Source organism: Panthera leo, chromosome C1 (genome assembly GCF_018350215.1).
Source record: "Panthera leo isolate Ple1 chromosome C1, P.leo_Ple1_pat1.1, whole genome shotgun sequence".
Taxonomy (NCBI): domain Eukaryota; kingdom Metazoa; phylum Chordata; class Mammalia; order Carnivora; family Felidae; genus Panthera; species Panthera leo.
In genome coordinates this window covers 160,174,905-160,200,079 of record NC_056686.1, presented here as the reverse complement: position 1 = coordinate 160,200,079, position 25,175 = coordinate 160,174,905, and the positions used below count along the sequence as shown (strand labels likewise).

The window sequence follows — 25,175 nt, the reverse complement described above, 5'->3', positions numbered from 1 at the left end:
TCCCAGAAAAAATAACTAAAAGATTATCTCTGAGTAGTGGCCTACAAATGGCCAGGAACTAATATATTTGATTTTTATACTCTTTGCATTTATTACTTTAAAACAAAATTTAAAAGGATTATTTAAAAAAGAGCATATTCATACTCTAAGAAACTAAACTATCTAAAGAAGGCTCTCTGGGGTCAGAGAGCCTGACTTCATGTCCTGTTACATTTATTAGTTGGGTAATTAATTATGAGCTCATCACTGTGTCTTAGTTTCCTCACCTGTAAAATTGACAATAAAATTACCTGTGCTCCTTTGTTAAAGAGCCATTATGAGAATCAAATGAAATGATATAAAAGTAGATTGAAAAACATTACTTAAAAATGAAAAGTTATACGCTATCTATGTAACACTGCAAACACTCAAATATTTTATCAAAGTAGGGGCACCTGGGTGGCTCAGTCGGTTAAGCGTCCGACTTCAGCTCAGGTCATGATCTCGCAGTCTGTGGGTTCGAGCCCCGCGTCGGGCTCTGTGCTGACAGCTCAGAGCCTGGAGCCTGTTTCAGATTCTGTGTCTCCCTCTTTCTCTGACCCTCCCCTGTTCATGCTCTCTCTCTCTCTCTCTCTGTCTTAAAAATAAATAAATGTTAAATTCTAAAAATATATATATATATTTTATCTTTATTTTTCTTTTTTTTTTTTTTTTTTTTTTTTTTTTTTTTTTTAAATTTTTTTTTCAACGTTTTTTATTTATTTTTGGGACAGAGAGAGACAGAGCATGAACGGGGGAGGGGCAGAGAGAGAGGGAGACACAGAATCGGAAACAGGCTCCAGGCTCCGAGCCATCAGCCCAGAGCCTGACGCGGGGCTCGAACTCACAGACCGCGAGATCGTGACCTGGCTGAAGTCGGACGCTTAACCGACTGCGCCACCCAGGCGCCCCATATATTTTATCAAAGTAGATATTCATGATGACTGCTAAACTGTGTTTTCAGGATTTATTTTTACTTGCATCATCTGGATTACAGACCAGAATAGAAAGAGACTCAAGGGATAATTCCATAATCTGCCAGATAAATGAAGCAACGTGCTTATTAGCTATTAGAGATAAGATCTCTTTCTAAGAATAAATTACGTCTTCAAGAAATTATGTGCATGCCTGTACATCAACGAAACAAACAAAACAATGCCGGGGAGCATTTACCTTCACAGTCAAATCCTCGTTACCCAGTGTGACGTGGACTTGAACAGGAGGGTAAACACCTTTGTCAGCATGGTGCTCCATCGTCGCTCGCATCGCGTTCTGAAATACATTAGGGTTCCGTTCAAAACACAACTTTAAAAAAGAAGAAACTAATTCTGATTTTCAAACACATAGGCACCATTTGAAATTAAAAAATTTTTAATTTGCTGGAAATATGCCAAAGTATAATTCTTATAATTATATTTAAAGAATTACTTTAAAAAAATTATTGTCCATTTTGGACGACTGGTGAAATACTTTGACTTAAAGATTTCAACCAAATCCAGGTTGCATATTTTCCAAAACCAGGCATCTCAACACTTAAATAGTTTACATTAAAGCTGAAAATTCTATCCAAATATTTTTATAGTTTAGTAGATAATAACTTATTTTTTGAAAAGAGTTTTGTCTCTATTTTTAGGAATCATTTTAATTGCCATAAATTAAGGAAAAAATTTTTCATGTAGTATTCACAGCAATGGTTTTATGATGTAGAAACTAATCCAATTCATCACTAGTTTGATTTACACTGTAAATATCCCTAGTTTTGATCAGTTCCTAAAGGATACACAGTACACAATGCCAATATATTATGAGCGCTAAAAGATAACATGACATGTAGCAATGGAGGAGAAATTGATAAAACTAGATACAGTTAAAAAGGCAAAAGATGGGACCGAATTTAAAAAATTTTTTAAACTAAATTTTTTAAAAACACTCCTAAAAATTCAGAGTGTGTGGCCCTGACATACACATTAGGATTAAGTATCCCTGGGGATGCTATAATCTCTACCAAAGGCTACTTAAGATTATTGACATTATTATTGACATTATATAAAATCTGTTTTATAATATGGTTATTTATTTTATTAAGCATCATGGGGAATAAGACCTTTATGTAACTGAAATTTTAAGGAAAAAAATTAATCTTAATCCTTTAAGTGCCATTGCTTATTTATTTTCCCACTTTGAGAAAGATTTTTGTAAGGTATTAGATACGTTCTTGATGTCCTAGAACAAAAGAGCATTCTTGCACTCCTGCTGTTCTATGATATTGTTAGATTTTCTGTGTTTCAGTGTATTTTTCTTTTTCATCGTCAGGCTGAAAGCCACCTCTTCTAGCCGTTTGCTGCTGGCTGAAGACATGTTAACTAAAGTCAGAGAGACTATCAGCTTGATTTAGGGCAGTCATTTTTAGCCACAGGGACCTGTACCACTTCTCCTCACTCACTTTTCTATCCATTAGCCAGTTGTCATTGGTGCGTTATTTGGGAAAAGAGTACTCTCAACATTACTAGACTCATTTTATTTAGCTTTTGAAATTTGTTGTAAGGAGCAAATATGATAGCAGAAGCCCTATAAGTCAATATAAATGACTTTTTCAAAGAAAAAAAAATATAATAGTGGGACTCTGGTTTTTTAAGGGTGGAAAATTGAAAATTACTCTTCTAAATATTCCATTTTTAAAAAATATTAATATAGCTTATTGAGCACCTATAATGAGTTGTCATTGTACTGGACATTTAGTATGCTATTCCCAATCATCATAACCTGGATAGTATTATCCTCATTTCACAGAAGAGGAAACTAAGGCTCAAAAAGGTTGACTGATTTTCCCATGGTCACGTATGTATCAAGACCTGGAATTCAAGCCCAGGTCTTTCTGACTTCCCAGTATGAGCTGACTGCTACACTGAGATGTCCATCAGTGTTGACAAAAGGCTGATCTCCAGCAACGTGACACGACACTGAGCATGAAATGACATCTTTTAATGAAACTGAGGAAAACCTGGTAGAGTACTTAATTTTCAGAGCAGATCCCTAACCTCAGAAAAGGACTGATAAAGGTTATGCAATACTATTTTACAAACCTTGAAAAGTTCAAACACCATGTGATAGAGATGGGATGGTACATAAACCACTTGTATTGGCTGTCCTGGTGATTTTGCTACAGAGCAGAAGAGAAAAATATAAAAGTACAGAGAGATGTGCTTCAAGCATTTTAAAGTATATATTGTGTAGTGATGAAAAGAAAACATTTACTATGGAGGACACTATTATTCGGGAGAGAACTGTCACCCCAGTTCTTCAGTATATTAGTGTTTGACCCCACATTCACATATGACAGTGACAACATGAGTTTGCAGTCATTCTTGCGACCCTGAATGACAATCTAGCCAACCCAGCTTCCTATTTCCTCTATGATGGTGAGTCTTTTTAAAGGACACTCAGCCTTTAGGCCAGAATTTTACTTTCCAAAGCAAGAATTTTTTCAATGTAATTTATTGTCAAATTGGCTAACATACAGTGTGTAAGGTGTGCTCTTGGTTTTGGGGATAGATTCCCGGGGTTCATCACTTACATACAACACCCAGTGCTCATCCTAACAAGTGCCCTCCTCAATTCCCATCACCCATTTTCCCTTCTCCCCCAGCCCCCATTGGAAGGCAAACCATAAGAGACTCTTAAATACAGAGTACCAAAACAAGTATTAAAGTCTATAAGTTCCATGGTCCAACTCACATAAACATAAAAAAAAAAAAAAAACTTTTTTTTTTTAAAGTCATTTTTTTGAATGTTTCTCCCATGTGGAATGTTTTCTGTTTTATTTCAGGCATTTCTATGTATATAGATTTGAATTAAAACAAAAATTAAGTTAGCATCAATTTATCAAGGGATACAAATTCTACATTCAAACATTTTATTAAATTTAGAAGGCCAGTTGGGGATGTGGTGAGGGGGGCAGGTTGTATGTAAAACAGAACTTAAAGTAGAGCAAAGCAATAAGCCTCACCCTACCTTAGAATTCCAACTGACCCAATAAATTGGACTCTCCTCTGAATAAACCACCCCACAGAAACATGGATGGGACACCTAGAACATGCTCACAGCAGTTCAGGTATAAATATCATCTCTGCATTGTGATTCTCATTTACTGAATGGTATTGTTATGAAACAAAAGTTAATATGGCTTTAGAAAAACACCAAGCAGTTCTATTTTAAATTGAGTAACTTCTTTATTGCTCTCCCACTATATGTTCCAGAATACAGTTTAGGAAAACCCTACTTAATTTTATTCTTCTTAAAGGGTCATCTTCACTTAGTAACTGTTTTTCCCTCTACAAAACTACACTACCCCTCAGAAACACAGAGAAACTTATCAATCTCCTTCCAAGATATCTGAAATTGTTTTGTCCAAAAGGCACACTACTAGTCAGGGTGAAAAGACCATCAGAGATTAACAGATTCTCAAACAGATCAGCATCTTTCTTTCCTCTTTACACCCCCAGTCTTTTTACTTCCTCAATAATAAAAATGATTCACCACTCAGTTAGTGGAATTCTTAAATTCTTCAATTCTACATTATTGAAGTGCATATAAAAGTCAAATATAATTTTCTTGGCATCATTTTTTTCTAACCAAACTAACCAAAAAGAAAACCCACAAAAATAAGGAAAGAATCAACATTATCAATTGAACATAAACAAAACGAGGAAGAAGCCAAAATGCTTTTCAGACAGAATTCAACTAATTACACACATACACGCACACATGCACACGCGCGCGCACACACACACACACACACACACACACACATATTTTTAACATGATTGTTCTCCCTCAGCTTTCATATTCAGTGAAAGAGTTTATGAAAAGTCCTTTTATATTAAAACAAATCTAAATTCTTCTTATCATTCCTTCTCAGATAATCACAACACTAATCATTCAGAAAAAGATATCATCAGGCTTACCATTTAGTTCTTCAAGTTCTAGTTCAGGAGAATTAATATAATACAAATCACATAGACGCCTAGCATTTTCATAGCCATCTAGTGTAAATCAAAACAAAAAAAAAAGCATTAAAATAAATGTATTTCTATATCATGCATTAAGATGGCAATACTATTGATAAACGAAATTTTAAAACCATTTATGGAAGAAAATATAATTTACCAGTCTTAGTTTGGAGAAGGTATGACATGATAAAACCTAACAGCCATAAAGGAAAAATGACAGATATGATTCTAAGAAAATAAAAACATTCATAAAGAAAAAGACACCGTGAACAAAGTAAAAACAGCAGGGTGAAGAAAATATTTACAATACACATAACATATAGAGTTGGTAAAAGTTTAGGAATTCATTGTTTGATACCTTTTTGGAGGTATCAAAATTTTAAATGCATTTTAGCTTAAAAAAAATTTTTTTTAAGTTTATTTATTTTGAGGGAGGGGAGGAGGGGCAGAGAGAGGGAGAGAGAATCTCAAGCAGGTTCTGCACCATTAGTCCAAAGCCCGAAATGGGGCTCAATCTCATGAACCGTGAGATCACGACCTGAGCCAAAATCAAGAGCCAGACGTTTAACTGACTGAGCCACCCAGGTGCCCCTAAATGCATTTTAAATGTCTTAAATTCTAAGAATCTTGCCTTCTAAAATACTAGTAAAGTCAGCACATGTCTAAAGATGTTCACTTCAGTATTACTGGTTAAAAAAAAATTAAAACCTAAATATGCATCAATAGAAGGATGGATTAATACATTCTGAAATACCCATTAAGCCACCCAAAAACCTAAGGTATTTCCATATGTACTGAACGTGGTGTGATGGCTCTAAGCTTATAGAAAAATATACATACAGCATCCATTTTCCCAAAGCAAACAATGTAAGAACAACAATTACATATATACATATGTACATATATGAGTATATGTGGTATAAACAGAAAAAAGTGTGGAAAGATGCAAACCAAACTATTACAGATTATGGCTCCTAGTACAGGGAATTAGAAAGCAGGGGGAGGTGGAGCTTGAATCTTTTTGAAGTGAAACAGGTGCCCTCACAGTATCACCATACTTTGCCTAACAAAGCATTGGATCAACATAATATTCATCCTATACATAATATACAATTAACATCATAAAATTATTCTCAAATCCTTGCATTTGTTCCTAATGTTTTATCTCAAGATATAAGTAATTGTTTTATTGGCATGAATTAACACTCAATAATTTTGATTTTTGCATCCTTCATGAAAGGAGAAATGTAAGCATTTACCTTTAATAACTTCAACTACATTGCAGTTTGGATTTATGCTTCCAATGTGTTTTCGATGAGACGGGCTTCCTTTGCTTTTTCCACCAAACAATAAAGCTATCAAACAAACAAACAAAATAAGCTAAACTCTCTAATGCCCTTTTCCTGATTTGAATACTGTGTCTCTGAATGGTGCCAAACAGTAGAACAGACACTTTTTTTAAACATAGTATTTTACATTCAATAAGAATACCTCCTTTGCATGACAGCCTATTTACTTAATACACACAAAAAAGCCAAATTAAATGTTTATTAAAGGGAAGTTTTCTAAATAAACTTAAAATATACCAACACATTCATTTTATTTTGCTTCTTCTCCTGACTTCTAGATACTTACAGTGCTGATTGAGTAACATTCTAATTGAAATGCGACTCATGTAGAAGCGATCCAAAAAGTACTGAACATTCTGGCTGGTGACAGGATCCACCCCGAAGCTCTCCTTGTATTCAATCACTCCCTGGGCCATCGTAGGAATAACATCATTGTGTCGGTTCCTGATCCGAATCACAGTATCTGTAAAGCTAAACAAACCTGTCCGTCAAAACAGCCAAATATTTTGACAAGTGAATTTAATACTAAAATCTACGTTTAACCAACCTTTTCTAGGCAAGAAATCCCCACTTCAGTAAAAAAGCATCAGTGCATGTTTTCTTCTGCTTATTTAACTTTATTTCAGATCATCAATATATAGAATATAGAATATAAAGACCTCCAAAATAAAAATTTTGAAACTTAATTATTTTCTTGGAACTCCTAAAAGTAAGGCTGCCACAAAACACAATCCTAAAAATGTTAAGGGTTTGCTTTAACCATCATCAACTAAGATCGTTTGAGCATTCCCTACGAGGACAGTATTCCACGGACGTTCAGCATAAGAGAAGACAGAGAGTGCTTGCTTCTAGTGAACACAGCTCTGTGAGGAATGAAGATGAATAAGCCAATAAAGCCCGTCTGTTTTGGAACTATTCCCTATGGTTCCAAGAGAGAAAGCACTACTGAGAACAGAAAAGTAAAAGGAATTTTAATGTCGCTGATCCTAGAAGTTTAAAAATGGGAGAGAAAAAGTCAACTGTTGTGTTAAAAGAAAAATTTTCAAGTCATCCAGCCTTCCCACTTCTGTCATTTAGAAGACATTTATTGCATGGTTAATTTAAAGATCTAGATAAAAGAGAAAAGAAGTCTTAATTACGAAATAAAATCCATCTTGTAACATACCCATCAGAATTTACACTTCTGAATGAGTGCTTTCCCATTCAAAGTCATCATCTTGAGTACTATCAACTTATTCCAGTGATGCTCTCATCGCTCAAAATATTTTTGGAATTCCTAGTTTGTAATCTGCTTCAAAACCAAACTGTTAATCCAAGATACAAACAACAAAACTCCTCAAAAACAACAAACACTCAGCATTCCTAATCACCCCTTTATTTCACCTCTCTCTTTTAAAACCCAAAACAGGATTATTCTGCTTGATTGCTCACCTTATTTTTTAGATTCAGCTCTGACTAGCTATTTTCAGAAGGTTCTATAGTGTACGTTTATTTTTAAGTGCAGGTGCTTAGGTTCAAATCCTGATCCCATCACACTAGTTGGCTATGTGATTTTAATGCTACCTTAAGTTACTTAACTTCTTTGTGCACAGATAGCATTAACTCAAGAGCACTGTTTTAAAGATTAAATATACAGTGTGCTTCAAAGCTAGGCAGAGAGTGAATCCTTGATGTTATTTTCAGACCCAATTATGTTTAAAAGGTGAAATGTTGCCATCATGTTTAAAGACAGTTAAAAAAAAAATGTGCAATAGACTCTGGGGACAACAAAAGAGGTGGGCTTTAAGTTCTGAGCAACATTCATCAGAATAAGCAGATAACTGCCTGAGGGGACTACCTGGGTTTATCAATTCTGGTACACTGGTTATTACATTTGTCATATTATTTTCATCATCTTACAGAGGTCAGAAAGTGAGACCACAGAGGTGTGTTGTAGGCCTTCGGTGTTAAAACAACTTTTTAAAATTAGTTGCAATCTTCAAAATTGGGGGAGATTTTACATTAAAAATCTAAACTTACTGCTTTTAACACACAAAAAAAATCAGACAATCTGAATAATGTCTCTGCATTGGTAATGACTGGCTGCAGCTGAATGTTCACCTGAGCTCTCCAGATAGAGTCCTCTCACCAGTCCCCTATCATCCAAATGGCACCAAGGCCATTTCTGGATTTTCCCTAATCATCAGACTTGAACTGTCTTTTCTTATATTCACTGTTTTACAATATTTGTCTTACTTGTATGAGCTGCTATAGACACATGTACTACTGTATGTTCTCAAGTGGTGAGAAACTAAAAGTTAATTTCCCTAAAGTGACCCAATAGCAAGTTTAAGTTCAATACATTTATATTTTTTACATGATGTTTAAGAGCGTCCGACTTCAGCTCAGGTCATGATCTCACTGTCCGTGAGTTTGAGCCCCGGGTTGTGCTCTGTGCTGACAGCTCAGAGCCGGGAGCCTGCTTTGGATTCTGTGTCTCCCTCTCTCTCTCTCTGCCCCTCCCCAGCTCATGCTCTCTCTCACTCTCAAAAATGAATAAATGTTAAAAAAAAAAATTTAAAAAAAATTGTGTTCCGAATAGGGTCAAAATCATGTACTTACTCATAAATAGTTTTAGCATCTTCAGCACTTTTGTCTTTAAATTCAAGAAGCTCCTGAAGACTCTGAATATACCTAAAATGCAAATCAGTAGGGTAAATTTGTTTTTTCACATTTTGAAATTTCAATATTATGAAAATACTCAAAAGGTATTTTTACCCATCTCTTAATTTTTAATTTAGAATAGTGCTATGAATTATGGTTGAAGTAGGATTTTTATACCCATCCACCTTTGAGCAAAGTGCCTGGCATAAAGTAATAGAAGGTGCACATTTTCTCCTAAGAACATAGGTTACATTTTAGAGTTTTCAGATTTCCTACTTCTTTTATTCTTAAGTTCTATACTCTAAAATAGCTTTTCGGGGTGCCTGGGTGGCTTGGTCAGTTAAGCGTCTGACTTTGGCTCAGGTCATGATCTCACGGTCCGTGGGTTTGAGCCCCGCGTCGGGCTCTGTGCTGACAGCTCAGAGCCTGGAGCCTGTTTCAGATTCTGTGTCTCCCTCTCTCTCTGCCCCTCCCCCATTCATGCTCTGTCTCTCTCTGTCTCAAAAATAAATAACCATTAAAAAAAATAAAATAAAATAAAAAAATAAATAAATAAATAAATAAAATAAAATAGCTTTTCAATTTCTTAAATTTACCACTATACAGTAGAAATGCTGATTGTCATAAGAATCGAGTCTGTTACCAGTAACTATGTGATCTGAGGGAAATGACTTAATTTGTCTTAGTCTCAGCGAAATGTGGAGGAACACCTACCTCAGTCTATGAGTCTAGCTTAAAACCTGTGTTTTAAAACCCTACAGACCTTCTAGGGCTTTGGTGCTTTACAAAATTTTTAATTAGTTGCAATCTTTCAAAATTGGGAGATTCTACATTAAAAATCTAGACTTGTGGCTTTTCTTTAAACAAACAAAAACCAGATGATGTGGATGGTACTTCCGCAGTGGCAATGACCAGCTGGAGCTGAAGGTGGCTGTCTGTCCTTCAGAAGCAAGCACTCTCCAGGTTAATAGTTTGTGTACCATCAACAAGTATTTGTTAAAAGCCTATAACTTACCACATAGTTCTTTTCAACAGAGCTGAACAAAAACAGAAGTCATACAAATGTAGGTTTTTAATTTATCTAACAATTCACGGTAGCAAATCACCCGTTAAGGAAGGAACAAAATGAGGAAAGCCAAATGACTTTGTCAAGGTCATGCGGCCAAGCATAATGGCAGTACAGGGCCGGAGCTGAAAACACCTCACTACTATTCAATGACTTTCAATTATATAGGCTCTGCTTTGGCTGGTCTGTGGGCACTGTTATCTACAACTGTCTTTAGTAGGCATCCAGGAGCAATGAAAGTGTTTGTAAGATCTGTAAATCCATATGTTGATTTGGAAAGCTGTTCTTGACAAGCAGTGTGTGCCTCTCTTCAGTCCAAAGCATTCCAAAGTCAAGTGATTCTGACGTTTGCTTTACCCCTTTTCTCTTCCCTGGCAAGAAAAACTACGCTCTTAATTCAAGAGACGGTTGAGCACTGACAACATGTTAGGCACAGAACAGATTTCAAGATGCAGCATATTCTATTTTCAGTGAAGAATTTTAAAAAACAGAAATAAGCTTCCATAGAAAATTATATGTTCTCCTTTAGATTCCATCAGAGTTCCTAAAACAAATGCCTCTTCTTTAAACCACACTCATAATTGTTCCATACTTGAACCAGATAGCATCTCATTATCACATATTATAGCAGTCATACTTCTTTTGCTTGGTTTTTAAAGTTGAAGTTAGATCAGCTTCTCCTACAAACTATAATGGCTACAAAAAAGTGCTAAGATCTCCATGAATCAGAACTGGGAAAAATCTTGCAGCTAATTTTTATTTTCCATTTAAGACTGAACTCTGGCAAACTCTTTTATTTGAAATGTATAGTGCTTAAAAGAATTACACTTTTAAATTAATAACATTAACAAGAAAGGCCGTATTTATTTATTTTTTAATTTAAATCCAAGTTAGTTAACATACAGTGTAATAATGGTGTCAGGAGTAGAATTCAGTGATTCATCACTTACATATAACACCCAGTGCTCATCCCAACAAGTGCCCTCCTTAATGTCCCTCATCCATTTAGCCCATCCCCCCCCACCCAACAGCAACCCCCAGTTTGTTCCCCATATTTAAGACTCTCTTATGGTTTGCCTCCCTCTCTGTTTTTATCTTATTTTTCAAGAAAGGCTGTATTTAAATGGCCACGTATATGTTCATACCCTTAATACCTCTACTGTCATATTTTGGAAGACAGCATAGTTTCTTATATGATTCCACTAATTTCTAATTACTTTAAAATGGGAGAATAAAGATTTTAACTTTTGTGTTTGACAAAGATATACTACAGTAAAATAAATTCAGTTTATTCAAAAATATATACACACTTTAATACATTTTATCATTCTGACTAGAGCATGGTACAGTAGAAAGAAACAAATCTGGGCTTGAATCCTACCTCCACTATGAATGGTACTACCTTTGGCAAAAGGCCAGTAGGTGCTTCAATTTCCTCATCTGTAAATGATGATAATAATACCTAATGGGCAGAGTTGTCAAAGGGATTAAAGGTAATGCCTATAAATCCCTAGCCATCAACAAATGGTAGACATATATTTTTTGTAGATATTTTTTATTATAACATAACATCCCTACAGATTTAATATTAGAAATCTTAAATTTAGTGTGTGTATTTCTATGCAGTTCTGATTGGTTGTTTGTTTGTTTTCTCAAAGTCAAGGAGTGGTAGAGTCCAGGATTCAGGGGACAAGCCCAGACACACCCAAAAAGAGGTGGAGGAATGCTGTTACTACCGTAAGAATCCACTGAAGAGTAAAAGAGTATTTGCTTTCACCTTGAGTAAAGTCCGTAAGTCCATTGAAATTGCAAACACAAGATGGGAATCTTACCAGCTTTGGACTAACTGAACTGATGGAGTCCTGAGAAGATTATCTGGGAGTAGACTTATTTCCTTCATTATATTTGCCAATCTAACAGGCAGCTCTTGCCGCAGAAACATAAATGAGGTCTTTTCACAAGCATTCATAGATCCTAAAACGAAACAAGGTGGGAACAGCAGTAAGTAGAGCCCATAAGGCAGTAGAAGCCAAGAGGCAGGGAGAAACGCAGAGGGAGTTACTTGGCAACGTCAGAGTGGTAGTAGCATCACCTTCATGACAGGGAATGAGGACGAAAGGGATGAGATAACCCAGTCAGCAGGGTTGTGAGGCATCCTAAATGACCTAAGTCGTGACATTCCAATCGCTTTGTAGAGCAGTGAAGATACTCTCCCCTCTCCATCACTTGCATCCTTCCTGTGATTATCTTAGCACCAAGGTAACCTGAGCAAGTCTGAACAAGGTGCAGAGTCTAATTTACAGCAGGACCTGCCAAAGCCTATTAACTGGATGCTATTATTTAGAAAATCTGTTTCCTAACTCCAGGTTTGTAAGAAATGAATACCTGTCCAATATAAACAGAGAAATTTGGTCATGTGCGTGGGAACCACGATAAGCAAAGAGCTGATGTACAGGAGGGATTTCAGGCAACAGAAAGCAAAGAATACCAATACCTGTTCAGCAACCATCTTCAAGCTCCCCCTCCCCTAACCCCCACCCCCAGGTCTTATTCAATAGTCTGATTCCTGGTAAGCATCCTGCTCTTCCTCCACTCCTGTACCAAGCTACTAAGCAGAACAGTTGTAGAATGTCCTTTGACAAGCAGTTCTATTGAAAGTTAAACTAAAAAATCATGTTATTTCAGCAATGCATTTTGAACTCACAAATGTCATCTTGCTGTTTTAGAAAGGCAGCCTTAGCCAAAACTAGATCGTTCCTAGCAGTAATTACCGAATTAAAGGAAAACACTTTCTTGTGAAAGTTTAATGGCATACTGTGAACAAGGCCAAATTCACCCCTTAATCACACTACAGTCATTTTAAAGTAACAACAAAGAAAACCGAGGGCTTTGCGCCAAAAAGAGTTCGCCTCTGTACACCACAATTTTAAGATAAAGCTGCCAGCTAAGCTGATATCTTTTGAGCCCACCAGAGATCCATTACTGACTTAACAGTACTCACAATGCAGAAGGTAACTTTTTCTACTGAAATGTTATGACTTTATTCGAGTTTATTAGTTTTCCCTCCCCCCCCCACCACGCCTCCATATGAGAAGTCAAAGTTATAAGTCTAACTTTGCAATTTCTCTGCAATCTGTTGCATCCTTTCTAGAGAAAACCAGGAAGGGCCCACCGGAAGACGAGGAAAGTGGACAGTCGCCTCTACAGGGTGAAATGTGGCAATCCCCACGTCTAGTGCTCACGCACTTTACGTGTGCTCAACACTTACTTGCTGATGATGAAATGAATGTGCTGTTGGTGGAAACACTATTAAGCAAGTGGCAAGGAAAACATTCTATGAAACAATTGGGCCAGTTATAACCTGCTTCCCCTATCATCGCGCCAATTTTATGCAATCATCGTCTACAAAACTGAGCATTTATCATCACTGTGCAGAATCCGAACACGACTCCCGGGAGTGTGCAGCACACTTGCCTCCAGCCGGAGCTCTACTCTTCGGAAGGCGCCTGGCAGAGAGCGCGGCTCCGCACGTGCGCTGAAAGGCGGGAGGTCATTCCGCCCGCGGCCCTCCAGGTTTGTTTTTCAACAATACACAATAAAAAGGCACACGCCCCCGGTTATTTATCCCGCCCGCCAGCGCGTGCACCTGAGCTTGGGGATCTGTCCGCAAGGGAGGAAGGAAACACCTACAGCGTTGGGGGGGGGGGGGGGGGGGCGGGGAGACGTTAAGAAGGAGGGGTGCGCCAGAGGTGAGAGGGGGCCAGCGAGGGCCGGGCCCGTCCCGGGTCAGGGGCCGCATTTCCCCGAGCAGGGCCGCGCACAAAGGCCCTAGGCCCGGGCCGCACTCACCGAAGTCCAGGAACTGCTTCATAGAGAGCGGGGACGGCGAGAAGCGCGCGTAGAAGTCCACCTGGCCCGGAACGCCGCTTTCGGGCGCCGGCCCGGAGGCCGAGTCCGAGGTGAGGCTGCGGCTGGCGCCGGGGCTGGCCGCGCGCAGCCCGGAGCCCGGGCCGGCCGAGGCGGCTCCGCGAAGCAGCCGCGCCAGCCTCATGCCGAGCCCCGCCGGAGGAGCCGGAGCTGGGGTAGCCAGGTCGCCGCTCAGCGCCTCGGCCGGGCGGTACGTGAGGGACGTGGCGACCCTCGGGGGCGGGGAGCGGCTGTCACCGCCGCGGCCACCGCCCCCCTCGCCGGAGCCCGGCCCCCTGCGCCGCGGGGCGGGACCCAGAGAGGGAGGCGGGGAGAGAGGCGGGAGCGGGAGTGGGGTCCGCCCCTGTGCTAAAGTCCAGCCTCCGTGCGCCGGGGCGGTGCCGGCGAGCAGTGGGGCGGGGAGAGCGTGCGCAGGTCTGCCGGCGGGAAGCCGTGGGTGCGGGAGGAGCCTAGGCTTCTTCAGTCCCCGGCCCGCCCTGCAGCTAGGAAGCCCGTAGGTGGCCGTGGCGCCCGAGCCCCTAAGGCGCCCTCGCTTACTGATATGCCCCCTTCCCACGCTCTCTCCGAGCACACCCCACCTTCCTGCTATCTGTGCCTCTCCGGCCTCAGCCAAAAGGCTGAAGGACTGGGCCGCGCTTCGCTTCCCACACCTGTGTGCTGGCTGTCCGAGCGCTTTCCAGAAACTCTCCTCTGTGATACAAACCCCACATTTTACAGGTGAAGGAGCCAAGACCCGGAGAGCTTCAGGATCTGACCCTTGCCAAGCAGTGGTACAAAAATACGGATGAACAAGGGGGAATGTGGCCCTAAATGTTGTCAGCGACTGCAGACCCAGAAGATGATTGGCAACCCAACTTCAAGTCTTAGGTGACAAGTCTTCGGGCACGGTCAGCAAAGTACTTAAAGGGTCCCTCTCCTTGACTGACTGACTTTAACTGTCTTCTCAGCCTCACAGTTTGGCTGCTCCATCCTTTCCTCTTCTGCTCCGTCTTCCTCGACTTAGACGATGGGGCACCTCTGGATATGGTTAGTTGAAAACGCATTTAATACGGTTAACTTATCCAGCGTCGTAACCTAGCCTAGTGGACCTTGAATGTGCTCAGAACACTTCCATTAGCCTACAGTTGGGCAAAATCCTCTTAACACAAAGCCTATTTTATAAGAACATGCACCTTATTGAATACTGTACTGAAAGTGAAAAACAGGATGGTTGTAAGTACATCGGTTGTTTACCCTGGTGATTATGTGGCAGACTTGGAGTTGGAGCTGCTGATACACAGCATCACGAAAGAAGATTGTACCACGTTGCGTCTTGCTTGGGAAAACATCAACATTCAAGGTATGATTTCCACTGAATGGATATCGCTTTTGCTGCATTGTAAAGTAGAAAAATCATAAGTTGAACTGTTGAAAGTCAGGAACTGCCTGTAGTGAATATAAGACTAGACAATTTCTTACATTGGTTAATGCCCTAGAGCTACAAAAGTTGCAATCTGTGCTGAAAATCACCACTGCTGTCCCTCCTCTCCACTGCGACTTCCCCCTCTATCCATCCCCAGTACTTAGGTATGTCTTAGATGAAACAAAATTACTTTTTCCTGGGTAGTTTATCAGTAAAATATGAATGCATGTATAGCTCCAGCAATCACTGGGATAGAAGCTCCAAAATCTTAAAGGTTATGCATAGTATTATTCAGCTCCTTCAACCACTGTTTGCAACTCTGCTGCTTTCCACCTGAGCAGGTGGAGGGATTCAGCTGAACACTGACTTGTGTGGAAGTACAAAGGCCCAGCAAGAATCTTGGGATTTATTTTAGCAACTTTGTTCTCCCAGAAACTAACTCAGCTGTTTATTAAAATATTTTTTTTTCTCCAAAGTATCTTCACCACCAAACTTCTGCTCAATATCCAGAGAGTGATTCTATGAAAACACATTAAAAATGGTATCAACATTTTACTTTTTGGTCAAAGGCTTACTGTCCAGAAGCTGGAGAGAACATTAGAGTTTTTCAGGGATCTATTAACCCGACGATTGGTAAAAATATCTTAGGGGAAGCAGTTTTAGGGAAGGAAAAAAATGTCCTTCCCTGCCAGGTTTTCCAGCTGGTTTAGGAATTAAATTGACATGAGACAGATTAACAGGAGAAAAACCCAATTCATTAGGCGCATATGGAGACCCAATAATGAAATCAAGATCCAAAGAAATGACCAAGACTCGCAGTTTTTATACATTTTAGACAAAAAGACAATAAATTTGTGAGGAATTAACAGGATAAAGAAAATAAATGTTTGAGAGTTTTAATTAGGAATTCTAAGAATTTGGGCTGAGGTTTTAGATTAGTAAAAAGTAACAAGGTTTGCCTGGGTGGCTCAGTTGGTTAAACTTCTGATTCTTGATATTGGCTCAGGTCGTAATTTCACAGTTCGTGGGTTTGAGCCCCACATTAGGCTCTGCCCTGGCAGTGGGGAACCTGCTTGGGATTTTCTCTCTCCCTCTCTATCTGCCCCTCCACCCTGTCTAAATAAACTTAAAATAAAAGTGACAAGGTTTGTTTCTACAACTTTCTCAGCTTTAAAATCTCTATCTCTGGTGATAAGGTTGTCTTTTTACTTCTTAGTACAGGGAAGGTAACTTTCATAAGGAAGGTTTATTTTCTGCCTAGGGGGTGGTGGGGGTGGGGGACAGAGGAAGGTCTGTGTCCTTACACTGGCTATTTCCCAAGTAGCCTCATGTAACCATTGGTTACTTAGTAACATGTTGTGCTTAGTAACATGTTGTTTAGCCTCCATGTGTTTGTGCTTTTTCCAAGTAGCTTCAATTCAAAATAACCAATATGCCATGTGGCACATTTTGGGGGCAGCCTGCCCTGGGCCTCTCCAGTTCCCTCTGAAACTTCCCTGGGAGTTTCAATATGAAAAGCTGAGCTGGTGACTGTGGAGAGAGAAACTGAGCTAGTGAGCGGTAGGAGATCTGCAAAGAGGAAAAAAAAGCACGTAGATTAGAATGAGGAAGCAAACAGAAGAACAAATCAGAGCGCATTTCCCCACATCCCATTAAGCCAGCCTCCCAACCCCAGAAATAGATCCGTCCAGTAAATATTACTGTTTCATTTATCTGATGACAAATATTAATCCTTTATTATGACAGATTTAAGTTAGGTATTATTTGTCCCCTTTGGTTTACACGGATGCAACATTTTTCACCAGGGAGCTCCTCCTTGCTGAGCTGCCAGTGTGTGTAGGGCATGACGATTTTGCAGTACCAAAGAGGCTAAGCTATTAACTTCTGACTGGAGTTTTCAAAGTTTGCATAGTGGTATTGAACTATTCTACTACAGAGAGAGATTTAGGATTGCCTTTTCTAATTCATAATCTCCAAGATTTGGGAATGAAAACCCTTAAAGCTGAAAAGAAGGTGGGCTTGAGATATACAAGCAGAATTTCTATGATTTTTTTGAGAGGCGTGTTTGTGTGACATAATTTTATGAACAAAGGAACCCAAGTTTATAATTTGGCATGTAAGGTGGAGTATTTAGTGACAGAAGGAGGCAGGTCTGAACCCACATTGTCCTGAAAACTTAGGTGGGAACCCTTTATGTACTTTGTTGCTACATAAGATAAAAAGGGGTTATGATTGGGGCACCTGGATGGCTCAGTCAGTTCAGCATCAGACTCTTGATTTCCACTCAGGTCAACACTCAGGGTTTATAGGATTAAGCCCCGCTTCTGGCTCCATGGTGACAGTTTGGGTGGGGCCTGCTTGGGATTCTCTCTCTCCCTCTCTCTCTGCCCCTTCCCTGCTTATGTTCTTTCTCTCTCTCAAAATAAATAAATAAACTTAAAAATAAAAAAGAGGGGTATGATTTACAGACAAGGTTAGGTTGGAACCTGTCATTTTTTTTTTTTTTTTTTTTTTTTTTTTTAAATAGAAAGCTAACGAGTGCAAGCAGGGGAGAGGGGCCGGAGGAGAAGGAGAGAGAATTTTAAGCAGGCTCCACACTCAGTGCAGAGCCTGACCCGGAACTTGATCCCATGACCCTGGGATCATGACCTAAGCCCAAATCAAGAGTGGGACACTCAACCTACCCAGGCACCCTTGAAACCTGTAGTTTCTTTTTTTAATGTTTATTTATTTTTGAGAGGGGGAGGGGCAGAGAGAGAGGAAGACACAGAATCTGAAGCAGGCTCCAGGTTCTAAGCTGTCAGTGCAGAGCCCGATGCGAGGCTTGAACCCATGAACCATGAGATCATGACCTGAGCTGAAGTCGGATGCTCAACCCACTGAGCCACCCAGGCACCCTGAAACCTGTAATTTTTAAAGTCTGGAGTATTCCATGACCTTTGCCATTGATAATGTTAATATCCATACATCTCTATTTTTCCTGTCAGTCTATGAGAGCAGAACAGGTTGTGAAATAGTGATGTAGGAGGTCTATAGTTTGGTTCTGGCAGCTATAAAGCTTACTGCTGTCATCGAGCCAAAGAAATCTGCAATTCTGATCCACCCAAATATAGTGTGTGGTATTGGGCAGTCTAACAAGAGGGGCAGCTGATATGTAAACCCGTTTGGTGATTTGGCAAACTTTTATGCTAGAGTTATTTTTAATCTCCTTGCCAAGTTTAAAAATGCCATTTTCGAAAAAAAAAAAAAAAAAAAAAAAAAAGAAAATGCCATTTTCAGCATCAAACACAGAGTTTGGTTGTAATACTAGCTTGGTATGTCATCCAGGAGAAGTCCAGTGGCAGGTCTGTTTTCAATGTAACAGGAAAAATCTTCAGCTATTGTTTTCACCCTGACAAGGGATAGTCTTTGAGCTTCTGTAGAGATTTTCTGCGGCCCATGTAACTCACCAGGGAAAAAGGCAGAGTAACTTTCTTCTGATCATGGATATCACACCTTATTATTTACCTGTCTCCCTTGCTCAGTCCATCAGATGTTTACATTAGCAGGAACAAAGACCAGTTTGGGCTTTTTTTTTTTTTTTTTTAATGTTTTATTTTGAGAGAGACAGAGTATGTGAGCAGGGGAGGGGCAGAGAGAGAGGGAGAGAGAGAGAATTCCAAGCAGGCTCTGCACTGGCAGTGCAGAGCCCTATGCAGGGCTCCATCTCATGAACCCTGAGATCACGACCTGAGCCAAGATCAGGAGTCCAAAGCTTAACCAACTGAGCCACTCAGGCGCCCCGACCAAACACTGTTTTATTTTATTTTTTTTTTAAACATTTATTTATTTTTGAGACAGAGAGGGACAGAGCATGAACAGGGGAGGGGCAGAGAGAGAGGGAGACACAGAATCTGAAACAGGCTCCAGGCTCTGAGCTGTCAGCACAGAGCCCGACGCGGGGCTCGAACTCACGGACCGTGAGATCATGACCTGAGCCGAAGTCGGACGCCTAACCGACCAAGCCACCCAGGCGCCCCCCAAACATTGTTTTAAAAGAGATCAATCCATGTCTCCTATATGGAGTATTGGAGTATTCTGGATTTTAATAAAGACCAAGTTTGGTTCTTCTGGCCATTTAAGTCAGTTTCTTGACACATCTTTTCTAAGGTTCTTTTTAGATCTAGATTTTTATGTTCCATTTGCTCTGATGATTGAGGTTAATAGGGGATGTGAAATTTTAATGAGTGCCCCAGAGTTTTTGCAAGCAGGCGGTTTATCTCTGCTATAAAATGAGTTCCTTCGTTTAACTCAGTCCATAAAGGAATGTCAAATGAGGAATAATCTCAGCTACTAATTTCTTTACCACTGTTGTGGCGTGAGCACATCAGTGTAGCATACAGTCTACACAGTCAGGTAGCATTCAGACCCTTCACTAAATAGGCAGATAATAGCCAAATAGGGAGAATAGCTCAAGGTGGGGGGTGAGTCTATAAAATCCATTTAAAATGTCATAAAGGGCATTGTGGGCCTAAGAGGACTTCTTAGGGGCATGCTGATTTGGTAAGATGTATGAGTAGTACTCTGGGAGATAATTTGGTCAGAAATTTTACGGATGCCACGGCAGAACCAATTGTTTTTTTTAGTTCCTTAATTAATCTGTTTGCACAGGTTAACTTTAAAAATAAGCTGCCAGGGGCGCCTGGGTGGCGCAGTCGGTTAAGCGTCCGACTTCAGCCAGGTCACGATCTCGCGGTCCGTGAGTTCGAGCCCCGCATCAGGCTCTGGGCTGATGGCTCGGAGCCTGGAGCCTGTTTCCGATTCTGTGTCTCCCTCTCTCTCTGCCCCTCCCCCGTTCATGCTCTGTCTCTCTCTGTCCCAAAAAAAATAAATAAAAAACGTTGAAAAAAAAAAAAAATTTTAAAAAAATAAAAAAAAAAAATAAAAATAAGCTGCCAGTTGTTTTATCAGAGCAAATGGGTTTATGTGGGAAAAGCAGGGAATTGCAGTTTGGGACAAGCAGTTTGTGGCAAAACCATAGGCAAGTCTGCAGAACAAGAAGAGGGGTGCTCTTTTATAGAGGGGAGGGGGGAAGTTGGGAGGGCTGTTATAAGCGAAAAGCCCGTTAGAGTAAACTGGGAGTTTGAAGTATATAGTGGCTTTTCATTGGCTGATTTGTGACTGTCTCTTGGTAGCTGAGCTGCTACCAAGGAAAGTGGCTTTGAGTTGCAGACTTCCTGTTGGTTCTGTAATTGAAAATGAGAGGTAGAGTGTGAGAGCTCCCCCAGCCAAACCTCCCAACTTCCTTTTAGTGAGGTTTCCCTTCATTGACTTTCACGCACTTGTGTCCCATTTGGTGGGAGATAAGTGCTAGCCAAAAGGTTATAAGAAAAGGGGCTACAAGGAGTCCATTTGACCCAATATATATAATCCATCTGATAATTATTTCCACCCTTTTGTATGTAATTGTCTTTTAAAATTGGAGGGCATTTGTATGATAATTAATAATATGAGTCAGGGATAAAGGTAGGGTTAAAAACTGGGTGGATTGAGGATGGGGGAGTGGTATGTTTTGGGCTGCATATTTAGCAGCTCTGTTAGCTCTGTGGTTTCCTAAAGATACACTATCAGTTTCCTTAGTATGAACTCAGTAGTGAATAATGGTAATTTTAGAAGGGAGGTGTATAGCTCATAATAGGTCAGCAGTTATGAGCCCATTAACAATGGGAGTATCCACCAAAGTTAAGAATCCATGAAATTTCCAGATTATGCCAACAGCATGGCAGATTCCAGAATCCGTGTAAATAGTAGCAGTTTTCCCCTTCCACCAGTATATAAGCTCTAGTAAGAGCTAGGAGTTCAGCCACTTGGGCTATTTTACTGTGAGCAAAAAATATGCCTCCAAGTGTTTTATGGGGGGAAATTATGGCACAACCAATGATTATGTTTCCCTGGAAATTTTGTTTACAGGAGCCATCACAAAACGGAAGTAAGTCTGGATTATCTAGAGGGATGTCTGAGAGACACTCTTGTGGTTTTGAGATCATACTTACAGTTGTAAGACAATCGTGGGGAATAGAGTGGGGCTCTCCATTATCAGAGAGGTTAGTAAGGTAACTGGATTTAAAGTTCTTCCGTGATGTAAGTTAATGGGTTAGTCAAGAGAGCTTAATCATTCATAAGTGGTCTGTCATTGGGTAGAGAGATGCTGTGACTTAAGAACTTGTAAGAGAGCAAACACAGCATGGGGAACACATAGGTGAATGGGGAAGCCTAATGTAAGAGTAGGGGGTTTGCCCATCAAGGTGGAAGCTGTAGCCATTGCATGTAAGCATGGAGGCATACCTGATGCCACAGGGTCTAATTGGCGTGAGAAATATGCTGTTGGCCATTCAGGAGAGGCAAAAGGTTGTCCAAGAGTGCCTGCAGCAAAGCCATTGTTTTCATGGCTGTATGAATGGAAAGGTGTGTCAAAATTAGGTATGTCAGAAGTGTGGACAGAGCTGATTTTATGTCTTCAAAAGAGGTTAATGCCTCTGAAAGCCAGAAAATGGGCTCTGGGGTGATATCTGAGACAAGAGCATACAAAGGTTTAACAAAAACTGCAAAATTAGGAATCTGTTGGTGGCAGTAGCCCTCTGCCCCTAAAAATTCATTTAACTGTTTTGGGGAGAGGGCTGGGCAAAATGACTCAAGGCATTTTGGAATATATATATTTTTTATGTTTTTATTTTATATTTCAGGGAGAGAGAGAGAGAGAGAGAGACAAAGCATGAGCAGGGGAGGGGCAGAGAGAAGGAGACAGAATCTGAAGCAGGCTCCAGGCTCCCAGCCGTCTGCACAGAGTCCGATGCAGGGCTTGAACTCACAAGCAGTGAGATAATGACCTGAGCCTAAGTCAGACGCTTCACCTACTGAGCAACCCAGATGCCCCATGGAGTGAGGTTTTGAATGCCCTGACGTATCGCATATACTGAAGAGATAACAGTTGCATGTACCCACTGATATTTAGATTTAAAGGTTTTATGGCCTTGTTCAGCTATTGCCTTTAAGAGAATGAAGAAGTTATAAGAGCTCCCGAGTTAGTTTAATTACAGAGTAAAAGGTCATCAACATACTGCACTAGTGTGGAAGCTTGGGTAGAGGTTATGGGGTCTAGGGTGGCTTTAAGGACTTGGGGAAATATTGAGGAGGACTCGTAGTAGCCTTATGGTATGTGAGTCCATGGCAATTGTCTCCCTTTAAATGGAAATGCAAAAAGAAATTGTGAGTCTGGGTGGGATTGAAAAGAAAGCTGAGGAAGGGTCAGTTACTGTAACCCAGGTTGCATCAGCAGGAATCCAGCTAAGAATAATAGCTGAATTTGGATTTGGGACTCTAGGGTGCCAAGGAATTACAGAAGAGTTTCTGTGCCTTAGGTCCTGTACAAATCAATAAATTTGGTTTCCCTCTGAGTCAAACTTGCCTTCTTTCTTTATGGCAAGATTGGGTTGTTGTGTAGGGTAAGGTAGTAAAGACAAGAACGTCTTGTTTTAAGAGAGGGTCTCTTGCAAGGTTAATTCTTTGTTCTGATTTCTGGAGAGATGGTTTGAGCTACTGATTGAAATGGTTTATTCCTTTTCCAAGAAATGCACACAGGCTCTGCACTTCATAATATTTCAACTTCATTTGCATGTGTAGCCCAAAGGCAAATTGGACACCTTTTTAAAAAATATTTATTTATTTATTTACTTACTTACTTACTTACAGAAAGGTGAAAAAGGTAAAATCAAGGCTTTGAAAGTAGTTATAAAATGAACATGTCATTATCACATTGTATACTTAAAAAATATTTTTTTAATGTTTATTTATTTTTGAGAGAGAGAGAGCATGAGTGGGTGAGGGGCAGAGAGAGAGGTAGACAGAATCCAAAGCAGGCTTCAGGCTCTGAGGTGTCAGCACAGAGCCTGACGCAGGCCCTGAACCCATGAATCATGAGATCATGACCTGAGCTGAAGTCAGACGCTCGGCTGAGCCACCCAGGCACCCCATGTATACTTTAAATCTTACAATTTTGTCAGTTTTACTTCAGCAAAGCTAAAAAATAATAATAATAAAATGAACATGCCAAAAATTTAAGACATTAATTAAATGAGGCAACCAGAAAAGATGTTACAACCAGTTCAAAGGAGAACTCAAAAAAAAGGAAAACAGAAGTGAATTTGCAAAGGGCATCAAAATTGGCTTTTTTCCTTTTAGGAATCAGAAACCCTCCATCTGACAATTTATTTTCATGGATATAGGCAAGCATAATTTTGCATTATCACTTATCTACAATTTGCAGAGTTAGAAATAGCTCCAAGAGAATGATGAATCAGAATCAGACCCTTTAGAAAGTTATGCTCTAAGCAATGCTTTATATTCCACTGGAGCATGATATTTTCTTATATACATTTGCCTTCTCGAACAAAATTTGAAGAAAAATTCAACTGAGTAAAATTAAAATTTTTTTCTATTATTGAAGTATAGTTATGTGTTATATTAGTTTCAGGTATGCAACATAGCAAATCAGCAGTTCCATACTTATGCAATGCTCGCCACAATGAGTGTAGTTACAATATGTCACCATACAATGTTATTACAGTATCATCGACTATATTCCCTATGCTGTACTTTCATCTCAGTGACTTATTTGTTTTATACCCAGAAGTTTGTACCTCTCAATCCTCTTTGCCTATTTTGTCCATCCTGCAACCCGCGTCCCCCCATATGGTAATCAAGAGTTTGTTCTCTGTATTTATGAATAGTTTCTATTCTGTTTTTGTTTGCTTATTTTTTTTTTTTTTATATTCCACATATAAGTGAAATCATACGGTATTTGTCTTTCTCTATCCTATTTCACTTAGCATAATGCCATCTAGGTCCATCGATGTCACAAAGGCAAGATCTCATTCTCTTTATGGCTGAATAATATTCCATTATATATGTATACCATATTTTCTTTATCTAATCATCTATTGATGGACACTTGAGCTGCTTTCATATCTTGGCTATTGTAAATAATGTTACAGTAAGCATAGAGATACATATATCTTTCTGAATTTGTGTTTTTGTTTTCTTTGAGTAAATATTCAGTAGTGAAATTACTGAATCATATGATATTTATATTTTAAATTTTTTGAGGCATCTCCATTCTGTTTCCACAGTAGTTGCACCAATATACCCACCAACAGTGTGTGAGGGTTCTCTATATTCCATATCCTCACCAAGACTTGTTATTGCTTGTCTTTTGATACTAGCTATTCTGACTGGTCTGAGGTGATCCCTTGTGGTTTGATTTGCATTTTCCTGATGATTTGTCATATTGAGCATCTTTTTATGTGTCTACTGATCATCTGTATATTTTCTTTGGAAAAATATCTGTTCAGGTCTTCTGCCTATGTTTTAAATTGGATTATTTGTATTTTTGGTGTTGAATTGTGTAAGTTCTTTATATATTTTGGATATTAACCCCTTATTAGATATGTCATTTGCGGATATCTTATCCCATTCAATAGGTTGCCTTTCATTTTGTTGATTTTTTTTTTTTTTTTTTTTTTTTTACTTATAAAACCTTTTAATTTTGTTGTAGTCCCAGTAGTTTAATTTTGCTTTTTGTTTCTTTTGGCTGAGGAGACATAGCCATAAATATGTTGCTAAGGCTGATGTCTGGGAGATTACTGCCTATTTTGTCCTCAGGGCTTTATGGTTCCAGGTCACACATTGAGGTCTTTAATTCATTTTGAGTTTATTTTTATGTGTTC

At 39.5% G+C, this 25,175-nt stretch overlaps 1 protein-coding gene and 1 long non-coding RNA gene across 3 annotated transcripts in view; one reads left to right on the top strand and one right to left on the bottom strand.

The window, feature by feature from the left end:
• Window positions 1–14,197, bottom strand: part of PDK1 (pyruvate dehydrogenase kinase 1) — a 33,533-nt gene extending 19,336 nt beyond the window's left edge. The window contains exons 1-8 of the mRNA XM_042949146.1: window positions 13,935–14,197; window positions 11,918–12,059; window positions 8,978–9,049; window positions 6,663–6,847; window positions 6,287–6,382; window positions 4,983–5,060; window positions 3,102–3,178; window positions 1,192–1,290 (exon numbers count right to left, since the gene is read on the bottom strand). Coding sequence (XP_042805080.1) covers window positions 1,192–1,290; window positions 3,102–3,178; window positions 4,983–5,060; window positions 6,287–6,382; window positions 6,663–6,847; window positions 8,978–9,049; window positions 11,918–12,059; window positions 13,935–14,136 — 951 coding nt within the window. The 5' untranslated portion in view covers window positions 14,137–14,197. The remainder of the gene's footprint in view (window positions 1–1,191; window positions 1,291–3,101; window positions 3,179–4,982; window positions 5,061–6,286; window positions 6,383–6,662; window positions 6,848–8,977; window positions 9,050–11,917; window positions 12,060–13,934) is intronic.
• A 202-nt stretch (window positions 14,198–14,399) lies between these two features.
• LOC122226249 overlaps window positions 14,400–25,175 on the top strand; it is a 59,529-nt gene continuing 48,753 nt past the window's right edge. The window contains exons 1-2 of one of the 2 annotated variants that reach the window (XR_006205528.1): window positions 14,400–15,038; window positions 15,265–15,351. This is a non-coding gene — a long non-coding RNA (uncharacterized LOC122226249). The remainder of the gene's footprint in view (window positions 15,039–15,264; window positions 15,352–25,175) is intronic. The other variant, XR_006205529.1, reaches the window with a different exon arrangement.